At 41.1% G+C, this 15,569-nt stretch overlaps 1 protein-coding gene across 1 annotated transcript in view; it reads left to right on the forward strand.

Annotated features, from left to right (window-relative positions):
* The first annotated feature begins 536 nt into the window (after window positions 1-536).
* Window positions 537-15,569, forward strand: part of TMEM168 (transmembrane protein 168) — a 59,225-nt gene continuing 44,192 nt past the window's right edge. The window contains exons 1-2 of the mRNA XM_043969023.1: window positions 537-761; window positions 9,144-10,396. Of these exons, the coding sequence (XP_043824958.1) occupies window positions 9,269-10,396 (1,128 nt within the window). The 5' untranslated portion in view covers window positions 537-761; window positions 9,144-9,268. The remainder of the gene's footprint in view (window positions 762-9,143; window positions 10,397-15,569) is intronic.

Here is a 15,569-nt window from a genome sequence, read left to right on the forward strand (position 1 = left end):
GACCTCGGTTTTTAAGTCCCACCCCCGACGCTTCAAGATTTTACCGGAGATAAAATCACTTATCGCCTCTGGGCCGCAGGCATCTCTTAAGAAGCTAAATTGCTGAACCGCGGCTGGTATGCTTTGGCTCCCAGAGGCCAACAAATCCTAGGCCCTTACCCAGGCTTTAAAAGAGAAAGCAAAAAAAAAGAAAGCTCTCTTGGCGAGCCCTTCGTGTTATTATGTGACGGAAGAAGGTGAAATGATTGAGCCCAAGGTCACAGAGCCGGTAAGTAGTGAGTGGAAGGCAGCTGGGGGCTTTTTCCTTGGTGGTATCCTGGTGGAGCTGCTTCCGAGGCAGTCACCACATCTACCCAGAGGCCTGATAAAACAGGCCGTCCCAGCACTGGCGCGAGCGGACAGAGGCCCTGGGGTGCGCGCGGGGCGGGACGCGGAGGTGCAGGGCACGAGCAGCGATGCCGGGCCGGGCCCGGGGAGGCTCGCCGAGCGGAGTTGGAAGGAGGCGCCACGCCGTTTGACCCCGTCCGCGCTCCGTACCGCCCGCTGAGCCGGCGGCGGGAACATGGCCGCGGCTACCGCCGCTCCGCTGGTAATGGGGAAAGTTTTCCAACAGTCCGGCCTGTGTTAGTTTCTCTCCCGCTGCAGGCCCGGCTCCCGCCCTCCACGGCGCAAGCCCCACCCGGGGCCCACCTCCTTACGCCCCCCGAACGCCAAGACGTCCAGGCCCTGGCGAGTGAGGAGGACAGCCCAGGCAGAGCCAGGTAGGAGGAGGCGAGGGGGGGTCCCGGGCAGCCCCGGCTCCTCTCTGAGACGCGCCTCAGGAGGCGGCGGCGGCGTCGTCTCCCCCGGGCCTGCCTCAGAAGCCCGTGGGCCCCGGCTGGCGCATCGTGGGGACACCCCACCACCAGCGCGGAGGGCGGAGGGCCGGGGCCCGGCGTATCGGCCCCGGGGAGGTCCGGCCCCCGATGGACCGAGGCCGCGAGGCGCCGGAGGGGAGAGCCCTGGGATGGGGAGCCAGAGCCGGTCTCCATTCCGTTGGCGCTGCCACTTAGCCTCAGTTTCTGCGTCTGGGAAATGGAGTTAACACGGATAGCGCTTGCTGAGAAAGTGCTGTTGCACGTGATCGACAACTCTGCAAGTTTGAGATCCGGGCCTGCTGGTCCGCGGAGGAGGGAGAGAACTTTTTCCCCTGTCCCTTTGGGAACAAGCAACCTTGCAGCCGCTCATTTCATCTGGGAGGGTGGTCAGTCCCCTTCACGTCCCGCCCCCCCCCCAAAAAAAAACCCCAAACCAAAAAAAAAAAAACAAATCAAGGGGAAAAAAGCTGGTGTTTTCCCGTGTTGCTCTCAGTACACAAACTGTATGACATTTGGGTTCACTTCCCCTTAGCGCTTTGTCCCCAAAGCTTTTCTAGCTTAAATTGCCCCAGGACTCTGGAGCACTTTGTACACTGAGATGCAAAAGTTATCAGGATGGGGAACTTTGACCCAAGAGAATTGCCTCAGGGATGGGGGTAAATTGAAACACCTCCTAGGCACTGAGGAAGCTTCCCTGCCACTAACACACACACACACACACACACACACACACACACACACACACAGCACATACAAATCTTAGGGTAGAGATGCTTAAAATTTTTTGTCTTAGGACCCACTATTAAAAATTATTGAGGAACCCTAAGAACTTTTGTGTAAGTAGGTTATGTCTATATTTACCATATTAAAAATTGAAATTGATAATTTTTTAAAAATACTGATTTAAGACATTTTTTAAAATAGCCATAATTAAACTTTTACATGTTAACACAGATAGCCTATTTTTATGAAAAATAACTTTCCAAAACAAAAGATGTGAGAGTGGCATTATTTACTCATTTTTATAAGTTTCTTGAATGTCTGGACAGCTGAATTCTCATAGCTGCTTCTGCATTCGTTCTGTTGCAATATGTTGTTTTGATTGAAGTGCATGAAAAAAAAATCCAGCCTCACACAGTTATGTAATTGGAAAAGGGAAAAGAGTATTTTAACAGGTGAATAACATTTTAGTATTGGTAAGAAAGTAATTTTGACCTTTTGGACCCCTGAAAGGTTCTCATGAGTATGAACCACACTTTGAAAACCAGTATCTTAGAGCAATAACTTTGGGGTTTTTCATCTTTGCATCCCAGGTTTTAGGGGCCTTCAGGTGATGGATGCTGTGATTAGGGGTGGGTTCTTGCTGGCAGCCAAAATTGGAGATTGTGAGGGAAAAGATTGTTGCCTCATATCCCTCCAAAACTATACCTGTAGTGGGACAGCATCTCAGGGCCTTTCTTTCATTCTTAGCCCCCAGCAGAGGCCCAGGATATTCTGTCTGGAGGTTGTCTCTTTTCTTCCCTCCCTCTCTTCTATCCTCTCCCAGTTCCCCATCCTCAAATTTATCCCGGGAGCTGAGTTTTCTCATTAGAGCCCTGGCACCTAGTCCAACACACCACACATAATCACAGATTCTGAGAGTTGTAAATGACCTCAGCAGGCCTCTAGCTCAACATACAGACAGAAGCAATATCCACTATAACATACCTGCCAAGTGGCTGTCTGACCTCAGCTTAAAGACCTCCAACCAGGAGGTACTCACCACCTCCTGAGGCAGTCCACTGTACTTTTGGACAGCTCTAATTGTTAGGAATTTCTGGCAAATCTAAATTTGCCTCTTTGCAATTTCTTTTCTCTTTTTTTTTTCCTTACAAGCAGAGGTTTTATTCAGAAATCAGAATGACTGAACATTCACCACTACAGACTTATGAAGAAAGATATGATATTTCCCACCACAACAATGTGCAACATTCTCCATGGCCATTTAATTATGTTTGTAATAGCTTCCCCACATCCTCTGTCTTTCTTTCATGCCCTAGGAAACATGGATTCCTCCTGGAGACACTGCATCCACAGCCACCTTTTTTAGTATTAGCAGCTCCATCCTTTGTGACCCCTGAAAACTTGGGCCCATAGGAGGAAGGAGTAGCATACCCTTTGCTCTTCACTGGCACTTCCATCCTGTCTTTTTGCAGCCACCACTCAGCATCCTTTCCTCTTTTGCGTGTCTATCAGTTATTTCTATAACCTTGGGATCCTTAGCGATACAGGTTTCTGAGTCATTTTCCCCCCTAATGAAATTCAGTGTATTATTCAGCATCTTACTTTTTATTCTAATTTTTATTTTACTTTACTTTTCTTTCTTTTTTTTTGCTGGGCAATGAGGGTTAAGTGACTTGCTCAGGGTCACACAGCTTGTAAGTGTCAAGTGTCTGAGGCCAGTTTTGAACTCAGGTCCTCCTGAATCCAGGGCTGGTGCTTTATCCACTATGCCACTTAGCTGCTCCTTTACTTTACTTTTCAGTTAATATGCATTTAGTTTTCTTCCTCTCACAAGATCCCCCCATAAAAACAAAGGAAGTAAGAAATAGAGATAGTAAAGCAAAACAGATTCCCACATTGCCTATATCCAAAAACATCTATTTTGTTCTGCATCTTAAACCTTTCACCTCTCTCCCAGGAGACAGACCTCTTAGGAAGAAGATAGGTTGCATGTTTCATCTCTCTTTGCAGTTTCCACCATTATTCCTTGTTCTGCCCTGTGGAGCCAAACAGAACAAATCTAATCCCTTCTTTATAGATCAGCCTTTCAGATACTTGAAAATAACTATCATATGCCCCCTGAAACTTCTCTTTCACAGGCTAAACATGCCTATAGGCTTAAGGGCCTTAACCATACCGGTTGTCCTCTTCTGGACTTTTTCCAGCTAATTATTGTCTTTCTTAAACTGTGGTGCTCAGATCTGAACACAAGACTGCAGATGGAGTTTGATGAAGGCCAAGTATGAAGTACAGTGGCACTTTCCCCTCCCACCTTCTGGAATTCATTCCTAGACTCTTCCCACCCCCCACCCCCCAGCTGTGAGGGTTAAGTGACTTGCCCATAGTCACACAGCTAGTAAGTGTCAAGTGTCTGAGGCTGGATTTGAACTCAGGTCCTCTTGAATCCAGGGTTGGTGCTTTATCCACTGTGTCACCTAGCTGACCCCCATGCCTAGACTTTTTTTTTTTCTTCAGGGCAATGGGGGTTAAGTGACTTGCCCAGGGTCACACAGCTAGTAAGTGTCAAGTGTCTGAGGCTGGATTCGAACTCAGGTACTCCTGAATCCAGGGCCAGTGCTTTATCCACTGCACCACCTAGCCGCCCCCATATGCCTAGACTTTTAATGCAGCCCAAGAATACATTAGCTTTTTTTAGTCTTACATCACAGTGCTGACTCATTGAGCTTTCGGTTAACTAAAACCCCTAGATCTTTTTCTGAATTGCTTTCTAATCATTTCTCTTTTCTCTTATTCTTGTGAAGTTGAACTTTTTACCCAAGTCTAAGACTTTACATTGATCACTATTCAGTATCATCATATTAGATTCATCCCATGCTTTAACCTCTCAAGAACCTTTTGGATCCTCTCTCTTGCATTCCTCCCAGTTTGCTATCATGTCCAGATTTGGTGAACATACCATATATACTTTTATCCAAGTCATTGACAGAAATGTTAAATGGCAAGTGTTTATATGAATGAATGAGTAAACATAGATGCAATTTTTTCTTTGTTTAGTACATCTGTCATGACTTGAAGGTGGCAGTTTTCTACAGTGGTACAAATTGTGGCTCATAAATACTTTGTCATCCTGTGCTCTTGTCAGTATCTTTCCATTACTTTTCCATCAGGGTGAGAGGATGGAATCCATCTGACATTCAAGGGACTTCTTATATTATTAAATAGGTATTAGTGCAGCATACACTGCTTATCTGTTATTTATTATAAAATCATTTCACAAGCATTTATGAAACATCTACCATGTTCCAGTCTCTGTTGTTAAGGAACTTCTATTTTATTGGAAGGAGAAAAAACAAAATACAACCTAGACAAGTATGCCCAAAAGAAGTATGCAGTAAGATAAACAGAAAAAAAAAAAATAAATAAAAAATGGAGTGGTGGAGGAGGAGATGGAAGGGAGAGAACACTCACAACTGGGGCAATAAAGATAACCCAAAGACAGGAGGTGGCACTTTAGCTAAGCCTTAAAGGAAGCTAGGGATGCTGTGAGGCGGTGTTGAGGAGGGAGGGAGTCCATTCTGGGTGTGGTGGAATTAGTAAACAGAAGTGGAATGAGTGCTTGTTGGGAGAACAACAAGTGGGCTGGTTTGACCAGAATATAGGGTGTGTGAAGGAGGGTACCATGTTTGGAAAGGTGGGTCAGAACCAAATTGTAAAGGCCTTTAAATGCCAAGCAGGAAAGCTTGTATTTCATCCCAGAGGGAGCTGGGAGCCAGTGGAGATTCTTGGGGAAAGAGTGACTTCGTGAGACCTATGCTTTAGGAATATCTGGCAGCTTTATGGATGGATTAGAGAAGGGGAACATCTGGAGGTAGGAAGACCAGTTGGGAAGCTCTTACAATAATCTGGCCAAAAGATGAGGAGGGCCCAATTTACAGGATTGAGAGCTAGAAGGGATTGTGTCGTACAGTTCCCTCATTTTCAGATGAAGAAACTGGGATACAATGAATGACTTGCCCAAGTGGCTGAGCCAGGATCTGTACTTGGAACCTCTGATTCTATATCTAGCATTCTTTCCAATATACCTTACTGTATGCAAAGCATTGCTAATATATTGTAGCCTAAGCTAAATATAAATTTATCCATCGCCTTTCGGTTGGCCTGCAATTTTGATTCTTTGGAGATTATGGTATTCTGTGATTTCAAGCCATGTAGCATTATCGGAAGAATATCGTTGTCCAAAAACTGAATTTTATTTCAGGGGAATCCTGGAGTCATTGAAGGTGCTATACCTTCAATTCAGTTTCCCAGAATTAATCCAGGCCATTATCAAACTCCTATTCAATTTCAGGTTCATTTCACTATGTAAGACATATGTAGTGATGGTTTAGTTAAGTTCATCCAGCTGCATTTGATAGGCACACTTCATCTACTTGTTTTTTCCTTCATTAGGCCAGACTTTTAAATGGTTGTGACTGTCATGTTGGGGACCCTGTAATGGTATAGATTTTGATGTAAATCAATACAGTGTCATCTTGAGAGCAATAATATCTGGAGAACTTCGCCATACCCATGTGTATGTGTGCATTTGTGCATTTGTGTCTGGATATATGTTTTTGTTGATGCAGGGGAACTTCCAGAGAGGAAACTCCCTTTGCTAGTGAAAGCTGAACCAGGTTTTAGGCCAGGGCTTCTTAAACTTTTTCCACTCACCACCCCGGGTGTGTAGGTATATACAATAGGTATACATAACCTTTTACTGCTGCCAAATTGTTCTTGACCCCCATCTGGGGTCTCAGCCCACAATTTGAGAAGTTTTGCGCTATAGTATATAGTCTTGGTGACTTGACTGGGTCAACTCAGTGGTTGAGTGATTTGCCCAAGGTCACATATCCAAATATGATTGAGAGGCCATATGTGAACGTGAGTCTTATTGACTCCAAGGACAACTCTGCCCACTCTACCATACTGCCTCATATTTGTTGCTATTAATCAAAGAAAAACAAAGATTTCATCGTGTTTTCATTTATCTGTCAAGAAAAAGACTAAAGCATTAATATATAATTAGGGGATTGTTCGAAGTAGTGTATTTAGAAAACTAAAAGCTCAACTCATCTTGTTACTGAAACAAATAAAATGGCAACTTTTAGATAAATATTTAGCCTCTTAAAATCTTAATTGAACATACAAAAGCAAAGTAATTAAAGAATGATTATTTGAGAGACATCTGCAATTCCTTCTTGGACAAGTGTGTCATTTCCATGAATGTTTTATAGTTGGCATCCAAAGATGACAGATGAGACCAATCCGGGTTTAGCAGATTATGTCACATGGTGGGCATGTTTCTCTCAGCCAAATGGCTAACTCAGTGTTGCTAATTGCATGATGACCTGCTGTTTCTTTTTTGTGTCCATCTTATTACACAATTTCAGATAGGCTTATCATAAACTAGATTCTTGGAGGATTTCCTCCCTTAAACTTAACTGGTAGTGGTCTCTGTAGGTTTATTGTCACCGTAAGTCAAAAAAGTATCCTATTTATCATCAGTTTGTTCCTGTGAAACAATCATGGTTTTTAAAAATTGCTAACAGATGTTTAAATTATTTTTCAATTACCCGTCCTAAGTTAAAAGCTAGTCGATTTGAATTATAGCTTATAAGGTATTTCAGGTTATAATATTTAATTTTGTATTGAAAAAATTAATAATGATGATGCTGAAAATTCTTTTGGGAAATAGAAATTTAAAGTGTTGTATTACAGAAATGATTTAGGTAGCTTGGAGACATTGCCACAGAGTTGTTCATTTAAAGTGGGAAAATGGCTTTAGTGATTGAAGGAGATTGTTGTGGTAAAGTCAGAACTGTAAAGATAATTATAGAACAAATTTATGGAATTAATATGTTCAGTATATTAAAACTTCATTCTTTTGTATTTTTGTTGACTTAAAATCTTATTTTTAGAGTCTACAATTGCATAGAATTTGAGAGACCTCACGAAAACAATATAGGGTGATTTTAAGTAAGAGGAGCTGCTATTAATATAATATGTTTCAATTCAAAAAACATTAAATCATTTGTGAAATTAGAAGTAATATTGATGTCAGTCTTTCTTTAAACATTTTATTCTGTTTCATAGCCATTAATTGCACCCTAAGCTAGGAAAATGACTTCCAGGTATATACTGTTGGTACTAGGGAATACCAGATAGTAAAAGTATAAGGTGAGGGCAATTCATCACTACCACTGGTAGAAAGATCACAGCTCCTGCCCTGCTAATGGTGAGTGTCAGTAATATAATTACATACCGGCAGAACTTTTTATTTAAATAAAATTGGCTTAGTTGACATGGTGGAGCCAAGTTCAAATCCAGCATTAAACACTTAATAGCTTAATTACCCTGGGCAAGTCATTTGACTTCTGCCTGATTAATTTTTCTCATCTGTGAAATGGGGATAATAATAGCATCTACCTCTCTCAGTTATTGTAAGGATAAAAGGAAATAATATTTATAAAGGGCTTTTCGAACCTTAGAGCCTTGTGTAAATACTAGCTATCTATTGTAATAACAATAGCCAACGTTTGTGTATCACTTTAATACCTATTCTCTTTGTATTGAGTACTACCATATACCTCAGTATTTCAAGGCAGTATTTTGAGATTGGTTCTTGATAGAGTGTTGTTCAGAACCTGCCTCAGATACTTTCTAGCAGTAAGACCCTGGATATAGCACTCACCTGCTGTTAGTACAATTTCTTTTCTGTAAAAGGAGGCTAACAGTAGATAACATATGCAAAGTACTTTACAAACCTTAAAACTGTGCATAAATGTTAGCCATCATCATCAAGGATTTTGTTGGTCCAGATACTCCCTCCATGCTGATTTCAGATCCCTCCAATCCTTAGCTTATGATCTTCAGGAGTTTCTGTGGCCAAAGAATTCATAATATTGCAGGCAACCTGCTGATGAGCTACTCCAAACTTAGAGAGTCTGGTTCTCAAATGGCCTTTGAGTGGACCTTGACCTTACATGAAGCTTTTCCCGCTGTTCTCCAGAATCCCTGGTTTCTTTCAAAACTCAGCTTAAGTGCAACCTTCTACAAGGCCTTTCCTGAGTCTCCCAGCTGCTAGTGCTTCCTCCACCTGCATTGTACCTAATTTACTTTGCATATAAGTAATTATATACTGATCGTTTCTTCTGTTACAGCATAAATTCCTTCAGGGAAATATTGTTACATTTTTGTATTTCTGTCCCTAGAACTCAGCACAGTGCCTAGCACATAGCAAATGCTGAATAAATGCTTGCTGATTTATTGACTTTGCAGAATTTGTACTTTATTGTTAGAGCCTTCGGGAGCTCAGGGTCACCTCCACACCCTGATGAGGCATCAAAGTAACACTTTGCTGGAGGAGAGTGCTGACACAAATTTAATAATATTTCCTTTGTGATAAATATACATAGATGCTAAATTATATTACAGGAGAAACAGCAATTCATTTTTACTTACGTTACTGGAAGAACTGCTTTGAAGATAAATTTTAAATTAATACATATCTTTTTTTTTCTTTAGGTCTTCAAAAATAAGATTTCATCTCAGGAACGGGCGAAGTAGGAGCTTACAGATGTCCTGGATTTCCTGGATGCAGTGCAAACAATTTTTATAGTGTGGAGAAAGAGCCTTAATTGTCAGTTTACATGTGTCGATCGCTGCGTTACTGTATTAGTCATTGTCTCTATGCAGCAGTGACAAGACTGGAAGAAGTAAATAGAGAAGTGAACATGCATTCTTCAGTTCGATATCTGGGCTACTTAGCCAGAATCAACTTATTGGTAGCAATATGCCTAGGTCTTTATGTAAGATGGGAAAAGACAGCAGATTCCCTAATTCTGGTCATTTTTATACTTGGCCTTTTTGTTCTTGGGATCGCCAGCATTCTCTATTATTATTTTTCAATGGAAGCAGCAAGTTTAAGCCTCTCCAACCTTTGGTTTGGATTCTTGCTTGGTCTCCTATGTTTCCTAGATAATACAGCTTTTAAAAAAGATGTGAAAGAAGAAGTGACTAAGTATTTGCTCCTGACTTCCATAGTATTGAGGATATTATGTGCTTTGGTGGAGAGAATTTGTGGCTGTATCCGTCACCGACCAACTTTACTGACCACAGTTGAATTCCTGGAGCTGGTTGGATTTGCTATCGCTAGTACCACTATGCTGGTGGAAAAGTCTATGAGTGTCATCTTGCTTGTTGTAGGTTTGGCGATGCTGATTATTGACCTAAGAATGAAGTCATTCCTAGCAATTCCAAATTTGGTGGTTTTTAGCATCTTACTGTTTTTTTCTTCATTGGAAACACCTCAGAATCCAGTTGCCTTTGCATGTTTTTTTATCTGTCTAGTTACTGATCCTTTCCTTGACATTTATTTTAGTGGACTTTCAGTTACTGAGAGATGGAAACCCTACTTGTATCGTGGAAGAATTTGTCGAAGATTTTCCGTCATTTCCATTGGCTTGATTGAACTTACTTTTTTTATTCTTTCAGCATTTAAACTTGGGAACCCTTATCTCTGGTATTTTGTAATACCAGGGTTTTCCATTTTTGGAATTTTCTGGATGATTTGCCATATTATTTTTCTTATAACTCTTTGGGGGTTCCATACCAAATTAAATGACTGTCATAAAGTCTGTTACGCTCACAGGGCAGATAATAATAGCCTTGATAGAGTAATGACATCTAAAGGAATGCGACATTTTTGCTTAATTTCAGAGCAACTAGTGTTTTTTAGTCTTGTTGCAACAGCAATTTTGGGTGCAGTATCCTGGCAGGTAAGTTAATATTTATCTACCTTTTTTCTTGTATAATTACATTTTTAATGTGATATTGATAAAAATGATAGTTTCAACAGTTAAATTTCAATAAAATAAATATTCATCTTCTACAAAAATGTCAAATTATAGAATTCCTGCCCTCATTCTAGTAGGAAGCTATGATGCATACGTAAGCAAGTATAACGCATGATAACTGTATGGAACAGGTATGTACTTAGTGATACTAACTGGCACAGAGAATGTTTCTTGTAGAAGGTGGTTTTTGAGTTGGAGGAATTCAGCAGTCAAAGAGGAAAGAGGAGAATACTGCATGGGCACATAAAGGAGAAGGTAGGGTGGAAGTGTTCCAGTGTGATTGGAATATATACTACATGGAAAGAAGTAGTATAAAATAAGGTTGCAAAAACAAGTTGGCACAATATTGCTCTGGTGTTGGGCAGCAGTCATAAGGGCTTTTTTTTTTTTTGGTCTTTTGTTTGTTTGTTTTGTAAGGCAATTGGGGTTAAGTGACTTGCCCAGGGTCACACAGCTAGTAAGTGTCATGGGTCTGAGGCCAGATTTGAACTCAGGTTCTCCTGACTCCAGGGCTGGTGTTCTATCCACTGTGCCACCTAGCTGCCCTGATGTCCTAAGGGTTTTGAACTTTATTTAGTAGGCACTAGGAAACAGTTGAAGGGTTTTGATATTGTTTCCTGATATAGTAAAGACTCTTAGATTGTAGTGAGTAGAGTAAGGAGTCAGGAAAGTTGCTGTCAACAAATCTGGCCTTGAATCTCATCTCTGCCACTTTTTAGATATGTGCCATCAGTATGTCACCCCCAAACCTAGTTTTCCTTTGTAAAATGGGGTAATGTATAAAGAATTGTGATGCTCAAGTGAAACCATGTCTGTATTACTATATAAATAGTAATTATTATTATGGTTAGTACTTCAATAATGTGAAGGATAGATTATTGTGGAAAAAGTTACAAGGCTATTATAACCCAAGCAGGTAGTGATAATATACAAAGTTAATTAAGAATTGTAGATCGAAAGTTCCTGACTTTCTGGGGGGTAGCTAGGTGGCACAGTGGATAAAGCACCGGCCCTGGATTCAGGAGGACCTGAGTTCAAATGTGACCTCAGACACTTGACACTTACTAGCTGTGTGTGGCCCTGGGCAAGTCACTTAACCCTCATTGCCCTGAAAAGGGGAAAAAAGGAAAAGAAAAGAAAGTTCCTGACTTTCTGTAACCTAACCTTAGTGTTAGAATTGAAGGAGCAAATCTTGACCGTGTAATTCAGCATGTTTTTCAGGAAACAACCAGCAATGTTCTTCTATAAAAGTTTCAGTAGGAGAAATACTGTTACTATTTCTTCTTGGGCCAAAAACTTACTACCTTAATGTAACATGACTGCATGCTTGGATTTTCCCTGAAGCAGGACATTTCATTTCAATTCAGTACACATTAGGTACCTACTATGTGCTGCATTAATCAGTCAGTAAGCATTTATTGAGTACTTGCTATTTGCCAAGCACTGTGCCATGGGCAAAAACACATTCTAATGGGAGAGGAAGGTAACATAAATTTCTACTCTATACTGCTATACATAGTCCTGTGTCAAAAACATTTGCTGTGGTGAAATATCAAATCAGAATATAAGATCATTTTGGTGATATATCATAGATACTCTTTTTTTTTTTTTTTTTGCGGGGCAGTGGGGGTTAAGTGACTTGCCCAGGGTCACACAGCTAGTAAGTGTCATGTCTGAGGCTGGATTTGAACTCAGGTACTCCTGAATCCAGGGCCAGCGCTTTAACCACTGCGCCATCTAGCTGCCCCCATATCATAGATACTCTTAAAGGAATTATTCTTTGTGCTGATGTTTGTTTCTCAATATTTCCCATGAGAAACTTTCAAGTGGTCAGTCTAATATTGCCCAGTAGCTCCTGTGGTGACTCACTACCATCATTAACAGGAAAACTTAAAATTAATTTTTGGATACAAGAGGAAATTTAACAAAAATACCTTCCTTTAGTTTCAGGTGCTTTGCATACTTTTTGTCATGAAGATTTTTCTGTATTAAGTGAAAGTTAATTATATAGAATCTGTGAAGAGTTGAAGCAAAATTGTGTAAGACTTTGAACGCTAGGATAAAGAGTTTGTATTTTATCCTGTAGGCAATGGAGAAGTCTTTGAAAGTTTTTGAACACAAGAGCCAAATAATCAGTTCTATAAATTAAGAACATATTTTTGGCAGCAGCGTGCAGGATTTATTGAGAGAGAGGAATGAACAGAAGTAAAAAGAACAGTGAGGAGGCAATTTTAAGATTGCAGGTGAGGGAGGTCATGAAGGTGTGAACTAGGGTGGTGAGTTGGAAAAAGGGAATGCGGTTGTAGAACAAAAGGACATGACTGGGGCAGCTAGGCGGCGCAGTAGATAGAGCACCAGCCCTGGAGTCAGGAGGGTATGAGTTCAGATCTGGCCTCAGACACTTGACACTTGACACTTACTAGCTATATGACCCTGGGCAAGTCACTTAACCCCAATTGCCTCACCCCCACCCAAAAAAAAAAAAAGGACATGACAGCTGTTTTAAGAAAGGTGACAGGTTATTCAGCTTGATAAGTTAAGAGTAATAGTATTATAGCTTAAAGAAGTTAGAAAGAGGGTTGAGTTTCAGGGCAGAAAACAAGTTTAGTTTTGGTCACATGTTTGAGATGTCAGTAACATATGAAGATGTTCAGCCAACAGCTGGAAAACGAGGGGGGGGGGGTGTGCTAAAGGAAACAAGTAGATGCATAAATAGATTTCAAATCCATTTACTTGGAAGAGATCATTGAAGCCGAAAAGGTAGTTGAGATGGAGAAGACTATAAAAAAGGCCCCAATGGAAAGAGCTTTGGGGGATGCCCATATGTAATTTGTGGGCTGAAGGAGAAAAAGGAACCAGAGAAGAAAACTGAGGAGCAATTAGATAGGAGAACCAGGAAAGGAGAGTGCCATTGATAACCAAAGGAGGAAAGAGGATCAATAAATTTCCAGGACAGAGAGTGTGGTAGTAAAATTGTCAACTATAGGAAGAAATGTTTCACTAGTTAAACCTGGAAAAAATTAGTGACATGTAAAGATCCATGAGAGTGATTCTTTCTTCCCCTAAGGGACCCCAGTTCTGGGCTCATACTAACTAGATTTAGTTCTGGGCAAGTCTGACCTCTAAAAGAGAGCATCAGGCTCTTCTTGAACTTTTTGGCTTCTTACACTTATGTACCAGAGTAACTGAACTCTAAAGTCTCTAAAGCAAACTTTAAGCATAGCTTATTTCCATTGGCTTTCCCAAAAGGGATTTTTATAGAATCCCTTCTAGAAAAGTATTCGATATAAAAAACAGATCATGTAAAAGATAGCTTTTTATCTCCTCCACTACAAAGAAGTGTTTACAACACAAAAGACTCATAAGCACACAACACTTTGACAGGTACTTAGAACATGAAAAAGTAACCTATCATTCCTATTCTACTTTCCTGGAGAAGTTGATATTTAAAACATGAAACACTTTATAGGACTACTGAACATATATTTCACTTTAACTTCACATCTTAAACTCGGTGTATCTATATCCAAAACTGAACTGCTTATGTTAACCCCCAGCTCCCTTCTTAATTTTCCTATTACTCTTCAGTTTATCACCATTCTCCCAGTCATTTAAGCTTGCAAACCTAGCACGCGCGCTTGCGCGCTCTCTCCCTCTCTCTCAGACACACACACACACACACACACACACACACACCCATCCATTTCCAATCTGTTGCCAATCCTGTCAGTCCAGTCTTCAATACATCTCTTGTTTCTGCCCTCTTCTCTCCTTTGACACTGTTACTCCACTTCTGGCCAGAATAATTGCAATAGCCTGCTGGTTGCTCTCCCCTGCCTCAAGTCTCTCCTCATCCCAGGCCATCCTCCACTCAGCTATCAGACTGATCTCCCTAAAGCACAGGTCTGATCACATCACCACCACCATGACCAGCCCCTATCAGTAAACTCCAGTGGCTCCCTTTTGCCTCCAGGATCAAATATGAAATCCTCTATTGGGCTCGTGGCCAGTCTTCTCCAACCTTCCCCTTCCCCTGCACATGCTCTATGCTATCCAGTGACACCAGGATCCTTGCTGTTCCTCACACAAGATGCTCCATCTCCTGACTGTGTATTTTCACTAACTCCCCTCCTGCCTAGAATGATACCCTTTCTATCTCTTCCTCCTGGCTTCTTTCAAGTCTCTGTTAAAGCCTGACTTTCTACAAGAAACCTTTCCCAGTCCTCCTCAATTTTAGTACCTGCCTTTGGAGACTATCCACAATTGGGGGGGGGGGGTGGAGAGTATGTATCTTATTTTTATATAGTTGTTTTCCCCATTAGACTGTGAGTTTCTTGAGAGCAGGACTGGTTTTGACCTATCTTTGTATCCACAGTGCCTAGTACAGTAACTGACATCTGTAATGCTGGAACAAATCACAAAAGGTTCATAATTTTTGGCAAGCCAGGACGTGGCTTGGCATTTCATCTGTAGTATTCTTTTGGAAGTGGTCATTTTCTACTCTAATAAGTCCTTTCTGCTAGGAACTCAGGAACTCTCAGCTGATGAAGTTGATGCCAAGACTAGGAACATCCATCTCAGGATTTCTGTTCATATCATTTGTACTCAAGGAAAGACAAAACAGAAGGGTCTCCTAGGTTGATTAGATGCAGTGTCACATCACAGGTCATTTCTTCCTACCATGGAATTCAAAGGGAGAATTTGAAGAGTCCTAATGCTTGAGGGAGGTAGGAAACAGACATATCCTATGTAAAAGGGGTTACTCTTCTTTAGTGGTAGTAGAGACTCTTGTCTTAATACTGTTCACCAACTTCCTTAAGATTATATTTCTCATCTTCAGTTGAACAGGACTGGAACTTGTCACTCTCCCACAAACCAGTCAGTCCTGAAAGCATCCCAAAGAAAAGGGTCAGTGCTTTGCTTACTGTCTACTTCCCAGACCTCTGGCATCTTCACTGGTATCTGGGAAGAGATTTTATCTAGTTTAACAAAAACTGTAGTACCTAATATTCCAGGCAAAAATTGATGACAAAAGTAATTTTTCATCTTAATTTAGCTGATGTGGGGAATTTGGAGTTTGAAAACTCTTTCCATC

This window comes from Dromiciops gliroides, chromosome 5 (assembly GCF_019393635.1).
Source record: "Dromiciops gliroides isolate mDroGli1 chromosome 5, mDroGli1.pri, whole genome shotgun sequence".
Taxonomy (NCBI): domain Eukaryota; kingdom Metazoa; phylum Chordata; class Mammalia; order Microbiotheria; family Microbiotheriidae; genus Dromiciops; species Dromiciops gliroides.